Source organism: Phalacrocorax aristotelis, chromosome 1, assembly GCF_949628215.1.
Source record: "Phalacrocorax aristotelis chromosome 1, bGulAri2.1, whole genome shotgun sequence".
In the NCBI taxonomy this organism is placed as follows: domain Eukaryota; kingdom Metazoa; phylum Chordata; class Aves; order Suliformes; family Phalacrocoracidae; genus Phalacrocorax; species Phalacrocorax aristotelis.
The window spans coordinates 168,937,710-168,953,388 of NC_134276.1; the positions used below are offsets into that span (position 1 = coordinate 168,937,710).

Consider the following 15,679-nt stretch of genomic DNA (forward strand, 5'->3'; position numbering starts at 1 on the left):
TTTAGGTTGTACATTTCACTTCAGGATTTTAAAAAATTTTACAGTTGTCTGAGCACTAGCTTCATTAAGTCATTGGTAAAAAAATAGGATTGAATGACTTCTGAAATCTTCACAGTATTGTTTCACTGCCTCTTAAGTAACAGCTGTCTGGAGTTATAGAGCAGTTGATTCGCCCTAAGATTAAAATGAATTTGTGTGAACAAATTAAAGTTCAATCTCTTTCATCAGTCACCTTTCATTTTCTGCCCTTCTGTCTGTCTTCACCTTTTCTTTGTGGAAGGATGCAAGCTGGAATATGTACAGTAAGGTATTGCTGCTGGAAGTGGTACTGGGGTAGTTCCTTTTTACTTTCCTTATGAGGCTAACCTCATAACCTAGATGTTTCTGTAACTAAGCTTTGTCAACATCTGAAGCTAAATGTTGCATGCTGGGTAACAATTTCTCCATGTGGAAAATGTTTAAGTAGCTGTTTCGTATCTGAAGCTTTTATACTGACAGATAATTTGCAGAACTCTCTTTGTAATTAGTCCACAGAAGAAAAACTGGCTCTAGCTCAAGAAGAATTAGTTTCCAGCAGAAATCGAGTTGCTAGCAATAATCAGCAGATTCAGGAACTGAAGAAAGCAAAGTCTGCACTGGAGCAGGATGCATCAAAGAAGGAGCAGCAGCTGGGTGAGAAGACCAAAATGTTACAGGATCTTCAGAATGACAGGGTAAATGCCTCTGTCTTTTGAAATCTTCACATAGACATACCCACCCCATGCAGGCACCCTTTATTAATATCTGTTACATCTGTTAACTAGGGGTATTTTGAGGGCATAGCACTACTGTAGTGCATAGCAATGGCAGTTTTACTGAACCTCTGGTGGAAAGACTTTTAAAAGACTGTTGAAGTGAATTTGGTTAGAAATTAGGCTGTTAATTTGTTCTAAGTGCCTAGAGAGGTGGAAAAATGTTATTAGTTTTAAATCTAAAACTGCAAGCATGCTGCTAATTGTTTGCACTATGAACTGTGGATAGAGATATGTGACAGTTGTTTCCCCTTAATTACAAAGCCTCCAAGTAGGTTTTGGACCCTGGATGCTTTTTTTAAATTTTTTTTTTTTATTTTGTGAACTTAAGAAGTAACTTTTCTAGCACTTTTTACTTCTCTTCAAGATTTTGAAAGAAAAAGACTTGGCTAATGAAAAATGTAAAACAACAGAGCTCCAAGAAATAAGGAGTAGACTTGAAAAAGAAAGTGCCACACTGGGTGAAGAGCTTAGAGCCTGCAAGCAAGAATTTGAGAAGGTATACTAAGACAAACTGAGTCTTCAGGTGTTTGGTTTTCTGATAAGATATATGTGCCTAATCAGTAGATGTTATCTGGAATGGCTTTGCAAAGGTGGTTGCTGTAAATATTGGTATTACAAGTAAGGGAAGCAAAGCACAGATTTCATTGAGGTTCCTGAGCGATGCTGACTTGATTAGTGATAATCCTGGAGCACCAGCGCCCAGTGGGCTTGGCCAGGTGGACCACATAACTCATCGCAGCTTTAGGATGGGTTGTGTGTCCTGGCTTTTCTTCTGTTCCCATGTAGATTCACTGTGCCTACCCTTGCTTGGCTATTCTGAAGTGCAGAAAAGATGTCCAAAAGTGTCATGAATGCAAAGTTTCTCAGATATTCTAGGCACATCTGTTACTTCTCAAGGATGTGTGGTAGAGTTGAAGCTCCCTTGATGTGCTGTGGTTTCTTAAAATGTCTTAAAAAGTCACAGTTGGAGAAGAAACAATGTCAGGAGCCTCATAAAAGACTCTCTTCCAAAATCGTAACAATCGAATGACCTTTCTAAAGGGTAAAAGTTTGGAGGCTTTAATTAAATAATTTTTAGTCCTCAGTAGAACAAACTATTTCTTGCCACATTCTGTGTGCTTAATTTTTTAGTCTCTGTAGAAACAAACACTCCTAAAAGGCTGTAGTTTTGTGTTTTCCATAATATACTATTAGTAGTTATATTTGCATCTGTTAAGCACACAGGATTTAATCTGCTGCACAAGCATAAATGAAGGTGCAGTCCCTATACACTAATAAAAAGAAAGTAACGTGATATCTTATGAGTTTCAGATGTTCTTTTGTTCTCCAGTGTTTAGAAAATGGTCTCTTATTTTTAGATAGAAGTCTGTACTTTGTTTCTGTCAAGCAATCTATGCCCAGTGCTTTCTTGGATGTTGGGGAAAGGTTACAATTCTCGTCATTCCTAAAATCTCTACTCTAAAGATGAAATGTATACAGATGTATATAAAATATGTGCACACCAATGGCAGCTTAATATTCATCTCTTGATCTCCCTACAAGCAATGAGACTGAACCAGAAATTGTCTCCTAAAGGCTTATACTCTGTTTCTCATCTGCTACCAAGGAATGGATAGATATGCTTCTAAAGGGCATCCCCCTGGCCTCAGGATATGTTCTGTTGCTGTCTTTGGTTTGATTTTAGTTTGTGACACGAATTTTGATTTATGGAAAACTGGCAACCCCTGACAGTCTGTTAGTACCTGAATGCTTGGCTATGTAATTTTAAGGAAAATTATTCCTATAAATTTAACTAACTATTCTACTTCAGGAGTTTTTTTTACATTTTATTGCAGCAGAACAAGTAAAACTAATGTTTAAAACCAAATGTATCATTCTACTTGCTTAATACATAAGGTGATTATTTATACATTTAAGACTAATAAAAACTAGCTTTCTTCCATCAGCATTTGGTTTTCACATTGACATCATGATACTTTTAACCTTATTATTGCAACCAGCGAACACTGTGAAGTATACTTTAGAATAGACTCTAGGAAGTGACAATAGATGTATCTTTTCAGAGAACTGTAGAAAATAGTCCGACAGAGCTTCCATTACTTCAGTAGAAATATACATTAAATTTATTTGAAAAATTGAATGTTGTTCGATATAGGTATAAGTTTAAAATCTTTGATCATTAAAATCACTGATACTTTGTGCTATAAAATCATCCTTTCTTCCAGTGATAGCTAAAAATTATTGCTGTCCCCTTCTCGGAAAGAATTACAGTAGTTTTGAATTTAAATAATATGCACTTTCAGTGTTGCTACTTTAACTTTGACCTCTGTATCCTAACAGGAGGTGGCAAATCTCAAGGATGCAAAACAGCTATTGATTCAACAGAAATTGGAGCTGCAAGGCAAAATAGATAATATGAATTTGGCTCTGGAACAGGAGAAAAAAAACCATCAAGCTGTCAAAGATCAGCTGAAAAAGAGAGAAGAGGAACTGAAGAAAGAATATGCTGAAATTGAAGCTAAACTGGTTAGTATGTTAAAGAGTATAAGACTTGTTTTGTGAACACGCCTTTGGATTCTTTGGTGGCAGAGAGGAAGCATAGAGTTGACTTTAGTTTCACATTACATTAATTTTTAAATTACAAGGTCAGAAATCTTTGAGGCATTTAGTGGTGTAGGAATAGTCAGTGGGATGACAGCCTTGTGTAATAGAGTTTGTTGGTTAACAGTAAGATTCTTTGCCTCATTTAAGTGTAGGGAATAGGGAAAGAATACTTGGAAGGTTGTTTTTCATTGTTCCATTGTTTTCTTAGCACACAGAGGAAAAAGAGAAAGAAGAAGAAAAACGGAAACATGAGGAAAAGGAGACCAAGCTCAACATGCAGGTCACAGCTCTCAATGAAAACCTGGCTACCATGAAGAAAGAGTGGCAAAGCAGTCAGAGGCGAGTGAGCGAGCTGGAGAAACAGACCGATGATTTGCGTGGGGACATTGCCGTCTTGGAAGCAACAGTGCAGAATAATCAGGATGAGAGAAGAGCGCTGCTGGAGAGGTAAGCTGTGGTCAAGATGATGTGGAAGTCTAGTTTGGGAGATGAACAGCCTCACACTGAAAACCTGTTTCAGTTGATTAAGGATTCTCTGTGCATGCTTTATTTAAATGCGCGTTTGTTCATAGTGCCTGGGCTGTGAGTGCAGATTCCAGAGTTGTCCCTGCCAAAGCACAACGAAGGGTGTTGGGAACAAGCTGTGCTCTTTGTGGGCTTTGACAGGGTGACCATGTTGTAGTAAATCAGGCAGGCTTATCAGGACCTTACTTATCACCAAAGCCACAGCTCTGTGCTTGTTCTCGAAGATTTATGTCTACCTGTAAAAGCCTTCTAAATCCATTGGGCTCTTCTGAACTTCGAGGTATGTAGGTTGTAGCTTCTCATCTCATCTGTTGCATGAACCTTGCAAGGCCTGGCAGAGAGAGCTTCTCTTACCTGAGTTAACTATCCTTCTCCATCAGTCTGAGGCCTTGAATCAGTCAGAGTAGACGCAGTAGTCATCCAGAAGCCTGGAAAGCCTGGAGGAGACTGCTTAGTGCCTTCAGTAACACAGAATTTGCTTAGGGACTTCTAGGTATGCCCACTGCTGAATATTAGGAGACAGAATCTGTAATTGGATTAAGTAGGCTAAGGTTCACACGAGACATTTTCTTCCTCCTGAAAACCTACAGTCTTCTTTTATCCAGTTCTGCTGTTGTTTCTACAATCTATTTAAATCTTAGATAAGCAGAGCTTTCCTTCAGGCAGCAGGAGGCATGCAAGGCAGTGGGAGTTATCTGAAAGCAGTCACTACAAGGGTATAAGAAACACCTGTGAGACAGGAAATTTCCTTCATCCTTATTTCCTGACCTGTTTGGTGAAGGCAGAGTGAAAAACTTTTTTCAATGATGTCAATCTTGCTGATTTGGTTTTTGAGCAGTAGACCTTGGGAAAGGATGGGATGAGTTAAGTGAGATCTTTCTGTGGCAATCTGTGTGTGTTCAGCCATACTGTGCTGGACTCATCCAGTAGCCATTTACAGTTTGGCAGAAAAAAACCCTTTGAAATTTGGCTTTCAACAGTTAACTGAATTTCAGCTGATGGGAGGTAGCCTTGCTAAAAGAAAAAGGTTTTTTTTCTGCTCCATTGTCAGCTGGTTTGTCAGAGTGTCCCATTGCACAGGGGTACCTATCGGGGCTTGTTGTTGATGGACTGCATTCAGTACTGTCCCTGGTTTTGGGAATAACTCCAGGTATTAATAAGACACAGATATTTGGGAGCAATGCCAGATAATCTTAACTGATTGTTAAAACAGAACATTTTTCCAGTCAAGGCATCCAAGAACTTTTCACAGCAAGGATATTTCTGGCTGGATTTTATGAGTGACTTCTCAGACATGACAACCTGCCCAAAGGAGGCAGTGTACATTGCCTTATATGCTTTGAGCTGACTATTTACTGTTTTTCTTCAGGTGTATAAAAAGTGAGGGAGAAATCGAAAAGCTTCAAGCCAAACTTGTAGAAACGAAGAAAAAGCTGGACAACACTACTGCTGCAATGCAGGAACTTGGTCGAGAAAACCAGTCATTACAGGTATAAATTGATTTGAAGCAATTAAATCTGTTGATTCTCTGTGTGAGAACTTATGAGAATTTCAAGTTTGTGCCAGACTGATGGTGAGCTGCCTTTCCAGAGTGATTAAGATGTTATGCTTGTGGTGTACGAGGGCCATATTGCTGTCTGTGGGTTCTTAAATCTGCTCATAGTTTTGAAACTTGGAAGATTTTTCTCTCTGAACAAATATAAGTTCTCAGTATCTTGGCAGAATTGGTGCTTTTATACGGCACTGGCTAGTGTGTGCAGTGAAAATAGAGGAAACTGGTAGGAATTAGATGTGCATTTAAAAAAAACTGCTTTTTTTTATGTCTTCTGTATAGATCAAACACACTCAAGCTCTCAACAGGAAGTGGGCAGAAGACAATGAGGTACAGAATTGTATGGCCTGTGGAAAAGGCTTTTCGGTGACAGTGAGAAGGGTAGGTGTGTCTTACTGTGTGTTTGTGGGCGTTTTCTTTTTATATTGATTTCAAACTCTTCGATGGAATGCAAACTTCAGAAAACGGCCTTAATAGTGCTGCGATACTCAGGACATCTCACAGTACAGTTATTGCTTGCAATACCTTGATTATTAAAAATAAAGTTTGTGAAGCTTACCTTATTTATGATTCTTTTGCCATTTTAACAACATCAGTTTATGAACAGTGTTAAAATAGTTCAATCCCCTAAGCAAGCAAAATTACACTGTTGTAAGGGTATCTACTGTAAACTTATTCATAACCAGTCTGAATTGGATTTACAGGTATAAAAGGAATGTAACTTTATTGAAATTAGATATATGTGAAAATATGAGGCATCAGCATGATCTGGTGCTTTGTGACTACATATTTCTAAACACTAACTAGACATGGAACAGAAGGAACAACTGGATGTGTTTTAGGTCTGTAGTCAGACCTTCTTTGTGAAAACAGCTGTGGTCAGCTAAGGTGTTAGCATCCCTCAGCTGGCAGGGTCTGCCCTTCAGAGATTATCGTCTCTGGAACAAGTGGCTTGGCAATGAAGTAAGTGAGGGGTATTCATGAGGTTCGTTTTGCACTGCTTCCTGACTTGGTCTTAGGTGGCTCTCCCTGCCCTGCATTATTTCAGTGATGTTCTTTGGGTAGCCTTTGAACAAAGGCTGCTGGATCCTTTGATTCAAGGATACTTCTCAATGTGAAAGTAGGTAGTTACAGGTAAGAAGAACATGATTTATGTGAACAGAAGAAGTTCAAGAGGAGAAATTCAAGAGGAGGATGAACTTCAACCTGTTCATTTCTGAAAATGATATAGTCTCCTGACTCAGTGAAGGGCTTCTGAATATTTTGCTCCTATACCCTTTAGGAAGGATTTGCTCCTATGCTCTTTTGTGTGCTGTGTAACTACTATTTAAAATTCAAACTAACTTCTGAAACATAAGAGCTGAGTTGACATAGTAGTGATCTCTTAGTGATCAATGCCCTGTCATTCATGTTCAGCATGTATGTTTCTTTTCTTTCACAGCATCACTGTAGACAGTGTGGAAATATCTTCTGTGCCGAGTGTTCAGCAAAGAATGCCTTAACTCCTTCTTCTAAGAAGCCTGTCCGAGTCTGTGACACTTGCTTTAATGACTTGCAAGGATAACTGGCTATCGTGAGTGACATGTTACACTAAAATTTATATTTTCTGTTGATGCACTTCGTTCAGCACTCAGACTACTATTCAGTTTGGACAATGATTGTAACACTTGGCAAAATTTAGTATATTTTAAAATGTTTATTGATACCAAGTAAAACTATTGTATTTTTTGTGAGACATGGGCTCAGATCATCCATAGCTTATTGTCATTTATCCTGGAAAGAACTTCTATGTCTAGATTAAAAATACCCAGTTACTTGTAAATAAAGTTTAAACAGAGGAGTAACAATGTATTTTTTTATCTTTTATTTTTTTGTTCAAGAGAAACAGCGTTTATGTGATATTGCAGTTTATTCTTGTTTCCTTCAAAGCAAAAGGAAGATGCAAAAACTTGTGAGGACTTTGTGTATCAAATGTTGCTGTAAAAGCATAACTAATTGTTTCATTTGATTGCATATTTGATGTTCTTTATAACCGCTTGTGATTTTGTTTTCCTTCTATCTGGTTCTTGGACTTATCTCTCTAAAGAGTGAACTCCACAGTGAGGGTAATGGCTGGACTTGACTCCAACTCAGTTTTATTTGCCCACTTGGAACTCGGTAGCATCAGCACCCGAGTCCTTATCCAGCTACAGCACTTGGATACTGGAACATCTTTATACACACTGTATTGCATAGTTTCTGTGTGTGTGTGTCTGAGAGAGCGCCTGTGTGAACAAATGATGAGACAAAGTTTAGCTGGCATTGTGGGAATATTACATAATACATTACAATAATCCATCCCATATTGATTGATTTAACTTTTATATATTCAGTTGATGGATTTTAATATTCCAGAAACCTTTATACGTGGGTTTTAAAAAGCAAACAAACAATACTGGTAGTAGCCTGGCATCTCTCCCCAGCTTGTACCCTGGAAGCCCTGAGAGGTTCTTGTGGTTCTAAGGGATGTCCAGCCCTTCCATGCTAGGTATCCTACTAAGAAAAAACTCTTTTTTGAGACTGCTGCAGTTTATCTGACCTTTTCTTCTGTCCCTTCCCTCAGCCTTTGGTGGAAGAAGCTGAACTCCTGCTACATCTAACAAAACCTCAGTTTTCCATTGGTCCTTCTGACCCCGCATTAGCTGGGGAGTCTTGAATGTTATGCTAGTTACATGATTTAGTCTGCTCAGAATGGTGGTGTGAATCTCCTGCTACAGGCTTAGTTTAAGCCAAACAGCTCTAAATAAGAGGCATATGTGTGTATGTCTTTTAAATACTTGTTCATATTTTCTTTTCTGTACTTGCAACACAGGTTTCTTGTAGAGTTTATGTAGGTTCCCAACTTTTCTGTTGTGATTTTATTTACACCTGTTTGTTCTTGCCTGCCTGTCTCTAACTTTTCTTCCCCTTGTATCCAGTATTTCAAAACCGTTATTGCTTCTGAGTGGGGGTTATTTAGGGACCCTTTGTCTTAAAATCCCTAATAAATTTCCAGCACCCCAAGCCCTTCTGTGTCTTACAAAATTTTGCCAGCCGTTCAGAGAAAAGAACTGTGTCCTGAGTTCCTCTACTTCTTGCCTGAGGTAAGGAATTGAATTCTGTCACAATGATGGAAGCTTAGCCATCGTTAGGCAGGTTTGTTTGCTTTTATCTATTGACAGCTCTATATGTGAATGAAGAAGAGTCTCTTTTATGAAAAATGTCTAGTCCTGATAAACTCTCCAGTGAACAAACTTAATCCCTCTTCTCCACAAGTAGTGATATATATGTTTCATATCCCTTCTTAGCCTACCTGTCTGGTTCTATATTTGCAGCCTCAAGGAGTCTTCCTTAAGGAGTTGTCTTAGATTCTTATTTCCCAAAAGCCAGCTGAATTATGTAACTGGTTCTCCTCGCTGTAAAAGGGTTTGGGATACAGCTGTGGTTTCTGTGAAATACTGACCTGCTTTTCTGGTTCGAACTTGAGAGTTGCTTGCTCAGAAGAAATAATTGCTGCAACGATTCTGTATGAACAGAGCCTCTGGACTCGCTGCTTCTCCTCGTCAGTGTAACTGTCTGGCATAAGAATCTTTTGAATAGAAAATACGAACGAAATCTCTGCCTCTGGGAATTTTTTTTCTACTTATTTATTGAGATAATCCGAAGAGTTTGCTTTCGAGCCTTTCTTGGTCTGACACATCACTTCAGAAGCATGGGAAAAGTAAATATGCGACAGTCATGCTCCAGCCTGGATGCTCTCTGCCCTGTTGCATAACACATGGAACCTCGTGCTGCTCTCAGGATGAAGGACGACCACGTGGAGGGGAAGGGATTTTGAGAGGGAAGAGAGAAGCTTCCCGCCACTGCACAAGGACAAAATGCATGAGGCGCGTGATCTCTCAGGGGGAGCTAGGAAAATGTTTAAAAGACTCGCTTGTGTTCAGTCATTTTTGCTTTTGAATGGGAATGTGCGAAACCTGAAGAGAGGGCTCTGCAGTAAAGAGGAAGTGGCAGAAGCTCTAGTAGGGTTGTTCTTAATTTAGCCTTCTGGGATTCCTTTGTGTGAAGACAAGCAGAGTCACCTCACTCACCTGGCTGCTGAAGCAGTGCAGTTGGTTGACCATAGATCAGACCTTGTTCTGGAGCTCCTCAGCTTCAGGGGCAAAACCAGCTCGATTTCTGAAGGTTGGTTTTTGCTGATCAGTTTATATGACCAACTTCTCAAGGGGATGGAAATGCTTTTCAAATACACATTTGCAAAAAGAAGGATTGTTAAAATCTGGAGGAGCAGTGCTAGGGTAGAAGCTTTTGTGGTTGAGCTTTGAGTCTGTAGCGATAGGTCAGGATTTCTACAGCTTTTCACTGGAGTAAATTTACAACTCCATTGCTAAATCTTACGCACCTTCTTTTGTGCTTATGATTCTTAGTTGTCGTCTGTATTTGTTGACAAGTTGATGGTATAGTTAGACCCTATAATGGTCTTGACCTCACTGCCAGGTTGAAAGTTAAGCTCGGTAAAGTGACCTATGAGATAAATAATAAGGGAAACTGGAAGGTGAAAAGCTTTGTATTTGTAAATATGCTTACAGAGTCTGACTGTTTTGATGGGCATGTTTCAGTAGGAATGTGGGGTTTTGTTACGCTGCTTTAAAGTATAAATAATAGTTACTAGACTTTTTACTAGGTTTTCCTTTTATCATGCTGAGTTAAAGGATTCCAGACAAAATAGCTTAATGCACTGATTTTGCACACTGCAAACACAGAAACAGAGGGGGGAAAAACTAATAAAACGGCAGAAGAGACTGGAACCTTGGAAGCGGAGGATGCACAGTGCTGTGCTTTAACTGCCTCTAGCAAGAACCAGATTGCTCTGATTCACAGAGGAGAGGCCACTATAGAGCAAGAGCTGGAAATAATCGTAAAAACAGTGCTCAAACCAGTAGATGTGTGGGATCCTCAAGCTGCCTTTGATTACTAGCCATTATCATGGCATCAGGAATGGGGCAGTGAAGTGTGGGGTTTATTCCTGAAACTGTCCCCTCTGCCAAACACTCCATCCATATTCAGAATTGTTGGGGGAGCAGAATATAAAAGACCAGCTGCTACACGGGCTGAGACGAGCTACATAGGCAATTGGAAAAGTGTAAAGGATAGTCTTGTTAAGTGCAGGGAGAGATTCTTTAACATCCTGGAGATCACCTCACTTCCCAAAGAGCCACAATCCCTTGTGTGGTTGCCTCCAAAATGCTGAATCCTACTGCTCTACTCCAGCCTCCTGTCAGCAATACATATTTCATACTTCCGTCTTGCAACCCCTCTGAAGGCAGGTAGCGTCGCAGGGGTCAGTGGCAGGCTTTTGATCTTAGCTGGCCGTGCTTCACTGTTATTTGTTTCTTCTCCGCATGTATTCCTTCCCTCCAGTAATCTTCCCCTTTCTGCAAAGGTTGAACAAAGAGGATAAAGTTAATGAGTCACAGCAGGAAAAGTTGCTGTCTGCAGATGAAGAGACAAAAAGAATTTTCTGCTGCAGCTTCCAACAGAGGCAAAAGCTTTAGAGGGATCTCGTTTTTCAGCTGGCTTCACTCTCTGGCACAAGAGTCTGAGGCTTTAGGGTACAGTGTGGGTTTTTCATCTGTTTTTGGAAGGTATCAAGTAACCAAGTTGCCATGGAGCATGGAGTGCTAGGTACACAAGAACAATGAATAACTGTTTGTGTTGGGTTTTGGATGATTAGGATTATTTGTGAAACCTCACTGGAAAAGCTTTCTGTGTGAAGCAAGAAGGGATTTGGGAGCAGAAGCATGAAGTAACGTTGCTGTGTTTGTATTATGTTAGCAAGAACAATTGAGTCTCTCATGCTAGATGTAAGAGAAGTGACATTCCTAAAGAAGGGACCGGGAAAACTCATGTACTTTTCTGGATTGTTAAATGTCAGTTAAACATGAAGTAGGAACAAATGCTTGTTGCACAACTTAAAAAAATTATGACCAGTACTAAGTGGCAGACAGAAAACTGCTGGAGCTTAAGTTCAAACAGAATATAAACTAAACTGTGCCAAGAGGAATGATACCATGGTTTGAGTATGTTGAAACTGATAAATTACTCCTCCAAGTACCGCCCCTCCCATTCTTCGAGGACTAGGAAACAACACTGTCATTTGCACTATGCACTTTTTGCTGTCTAACTGAATATAATCTACAGTAAGTGGAATGGTATAATTCGCATTGCATGTGTTAGCTGCAATCAATGGACAGAAGGTTCGTCTTCAGCTGGACTTCTCACTGTATTACATTTGGCCCCTTGCTATGTGAGGAGAATTGCACTCATAATTCCATTGTACCAAAAATGCAGTCGTCATCTGAGAGCACATGTCACAAAAACCATGCAGTCATGCACATGTTGTCTTTGTAGAGCTTCATTTTAAGATATAAAATGAGAAAATGTGAATTTGATATATTTTAGGGGTCTTGCCAGTTGTCCAGTTCTTAATTTTTCAAGTCCTGACCTCAGCACTCTGTCTAGGATAAGTTTAAAGTTATTGTCCAACCACAGCTTCTCCAAAAGCACTAAGTGGTGTGCTCTTCAAAAACAGCAATAATTGGATAGTAAAGTCTCTCCACAGAAACTCAGTTTTGGGGGTATTTTGGGGTGTGTTTTCTTTTTTTTTAAGGGGCACTGAATAAAGAGGTTTGCTTCTTTAGAGAAAACATTAGATGCCACTTAAGATCACAGCAATGAAGAGGATAGGTACTAGTTAATGTAACAAACTCTGCCTTTTGTCTGTAGCTCACCACATACTATGCACTCACTGTGCAGCAGATACAGGAGTATCTGCTCATTTGAAGATTACTGAAGCCTTGATAACCCTTTTGGATCAATGTTACTATGAAAGCAGAAGCCTGGTAGGCGTGTTTTCCAATTCCCCCTCCCTGCCCCCGACCTAAACTAAGAAGAAATTAATCTGTATTTCCTGCCCTTTTTCGGGTAAAGAGGGCTGGGAAAGTGTGTTCACTGTTACATGTCAACGGGCCAGTGCTGGCAGGTCCAGGCTCCTCACTGTTGGCTTTGTGGCAAAGTATTCCGTTGTATCACGCTAAAGCTTGATTCCTGGCATAAAAGGGATCTTTGAAAGAATGTCTCGCTGGGTTAGCAAATACCAGAACTTTTTATAGTAATGTGTCCAAAATGCTGCTTGTATAGGATTTGTCACTTTTGTAAGAAAAGAAAAAAAAAAAAAACACAAAAAAAAAATCACAGAACCCCACCATTTGATGCCGTTACATAAGATTTCATTTAAACTACCTCTCAGCGTGAAATTCAAACATTCGGTAAGTTTAATAGGGTTTGCTCACTGTCACGTTATGTAAAAGTTATAGTAAATGCCAAAATTGCAAAAGTTTATCACCAAAAAGGACAAAAGTTAAGTCGTCTTTTTTGTCAGTTTGAAAGTATCCAATAGTTTCAAGTTACTGTAAACTCTGTTCTATTCTTTTGACTTCTGTAGTTTCAATCTTGCAAACTTTAGCTGCTGGACAGGAAATAAATCATAACCACAAGCTTTCATAATCACGGTCTGCTGGGTAAAAACAATTTTGTATGCAGCTATGTCATTTGGCTATAGATAGCCTCATTCTCCAAATGTACCATTAATTCAGTCTTCTTTTTATTCAGTACTTGAGATGTGAACTTAACGAATGGTATTCTGTAACGGATGCGTGCCAGAAATTACATTGTCTTGTTTGCCTCGTTTCTGAATTTGAATGATCCATTTATTATTGCAGATGTGAATATTGCTCATGCAGCTTAATTTCTGTATAACTGTATAAAATATAAATGGAAAAAGTTTTAAGTTCTTACCCACTATTTAGAGATAATGTATTATAATAGCCTTATGTTGCAGTTTTACCTGCAGAGTACTGCACTTCTTTTAAACTGGATCATACCATCTCGGTAGGTGTAGGTAGATATTTTTTTTTTTTCTGCATGAGTGTGTTTAGATTTTGCTTCTTTCTAATTGAAGTTCAATTCCCCTAAGTTTTATTTTCAGTGTTTGTGTTTACTACTTGTGATCATGTAGTTGTGCCTTACATTGTGAAAGAATAGTCCAGCGTGCACTGTAATTCCTAAACTCTGCGATTTGGAAGGCGATCGTGGATTTGGATGAGAAGATGACACCATGATTCAACTAGTTCTGTATAAACTACGATGAAATGTTATTGAAATGTCATTTTTGTTTTCTAACCTGTTAAAGGAATGATTAATGACAATAAAGAGGAAAAATTAGACCTTTCTAATAGACCAGTTCCGTCATTCAAAACTACCTTGCCCCATTTCAGACAGCAGAGCTACTTTGAAATGGGGGATATGCTCTTGTACAAATGAACTGTTGGGAAGCCACACATCTAAGAAAACGCTCCAGTTTCTTAGACTTGGGAGCTGCAACAAAGGCCTTCATATTCCCCAGGACGCAGTGATAATTATTGTTTTTCAAATCTCTTTTTTTCATGGGTTAAAGCCAGAGTATTTTTTCTATTCCCAGTAACTGCACAAGGCTGCTGCGTATCCTCTCTTCAACTGAAGTACTTCTCTCACTGGCTGTGTTCAGACATCCCATTCAATGCAGTCAGACAACTGGCATAACTGGAAGACTCCAAAGTAGCATTTGTTTTAGTCCTTTAGACTAATGAAGGGCTTGCTTGTCAGGTGGAGACCTTTCAGGGTTGAGCTGTGTTGCAGAGAGAAGCCAGGTGATTAATGTATTTGATCAGTCCTATGACAAAGCTACTGTTGAATTGTGGGTTTCAACAAAACAATGGGTTTAGCTATTGAAGCAGATCTTCGTAGGGGCTCTGTGTAGACAGTGGAGAAAGACTGAGAGAAGGTCTCCTCTGAAAGGCAATTTGAGTTGGGAAATTAATTTCTGCCTTGACTGCTTTCTGAGGCATCTTTCTCTCCAGACCACAGAAGAGCCTGTTGAGCATATGTCTCCCTAAAGACAGCATGTGTGCAAGTACTTCCTGCCCCTGGGGTGTCCTCCCTGGAGATGTGCTGGCCTCCAGGAAATACTGAATCTCTGGGACTATTTGGTTGCCTGGTAAACTGGGCAGACCTGCCTTAAGATTGTTCTGGCAAAAATACACAGAGTTGCAAAACACACATTCTCTTCTGCCAGTGCAGTGAGGTTCTGGTGAGGCACTGGGGGAGGAAGGGGGAGGCTGTGGTGCAGCATGCAGCTGGGATTGGGATCGGGGAGATTGAACACAGCTGTGTAAACCAAGTTGGGGCTAAGTGGTTGCAGCTTGCGTGGTGGCCTGGAGCAGATCTGCTGTCTCCACTCTCTTCTGCTCTCCTGCTGTACACATTCACCACTTGGCATGGAGCCTGGGCGGCTGTTCCTTTCCCAAGAAGCTGTGACAAAAACTTGCCCATCACAGACACAAGGAGAAGAGCAGGAATGTGTACCACAGCGGCCTAGGCTGCGTCTTGGGAGGTGCTGAACCAGGTAAGTACGTACAGCCTCCAGACTGTAGCTTGTATGTACGGGTGAACCAGCTCAAGTGGATAAGACACAACTCCACATCCTCATGGGTGGAGCTGGGGAGGAGCAGGGTTAGGGTGACACTTGAACTCATGACTAATTTGATTGTGGAGTAGAGGTGAATGCAAAGTGATTGCTGACTTCCCGGTGAATAATGTGAACAACTGGAATGGCACTCCTACATTCTTCAGCATAGTCTTCATCTCTGTGGCTTCTCTGTTTGGTTCCCCCTGAAGTAATTTCTGTCACTGAGAGGATACTCTTAAGTTTTCTGCTGAAGGAGACTAGCTGGTTGGGGACAGAAAGTGGGAGAAGTGAGAGTCACTTAGAGTGGCTTTAGGGAAGTCTCCCTTTCTCTCTTGACTGTGGCAAATCTTAGGGGATTAGCCAAGGCTAACCTGGTGAGAGCACCCGCCCTCGGTGGTAGTAATCTGCATGAATGTTGTGGCAAGCAGTCTCAGGCATCATTGCATTTTTGTTTTTTCTTTTTATATACTCTGTAGCATCTCTAGTTTAACTGACTGTTATATGTACTTATGACCTTTTCCAGAGGAACTTAATCTTAAAACTAATGGGGAGTCAACACAATATATGCATTTGCTGATCTGCCTCCACAGGTTCAATGTTAATGCAAAAGGCATCTTGTGA

General features: G+C 40.0%; 1 protein-coding gene across 3 annotated transcripts in view; it reads left to right on the forward strand.

The window, feature by feature from the left end:
• EEA1 (early endosome antigen 1) overlaps positions 1 to 7,058 on the forward strand; it is a 70,609-nt gene extending 63,551 nt beyond the window's left edge. For all 3 annotated transcript variants that reach the window (XM_075080662.1, XM_075080661.1, XM_075080665.1), the window contains 7 exons: positions 528 to 713; positions 1,159 to 1,290; positions 3,135 to 3,320; positions 3,607 to 3,845; positions 5,293 to 5,413; positions 5,758 to 5,856; positions 6,917 to 7,058. In XM_075080662.1, the coding sequence (XP_074936763.1) occupies positions 528 to 713; positions 1,159 to 1,290; positions 3,135 to 3,320; positions 3,607 to 3,845; positions 5,293 to 5,413; positions 5,758 to 5,856; positions 6,917 to 7,039 (1,086 nt within the window). In that variant the 3' untranslated portion in view covers positions 7,040 to 7,058. The remainder of the gene's footprint in view (positions 1 to 527; positions 714 to 1,158; positions 1,291 to 3,134; positions 3,321 to 3,606; positions 3,846 to 5,292; positions 5,414 to 5,757; positions 5,857 to 6,916) is intronic.
• Positions 7,059 to 15,679: the final 8,621 nt, after the last annotated feature.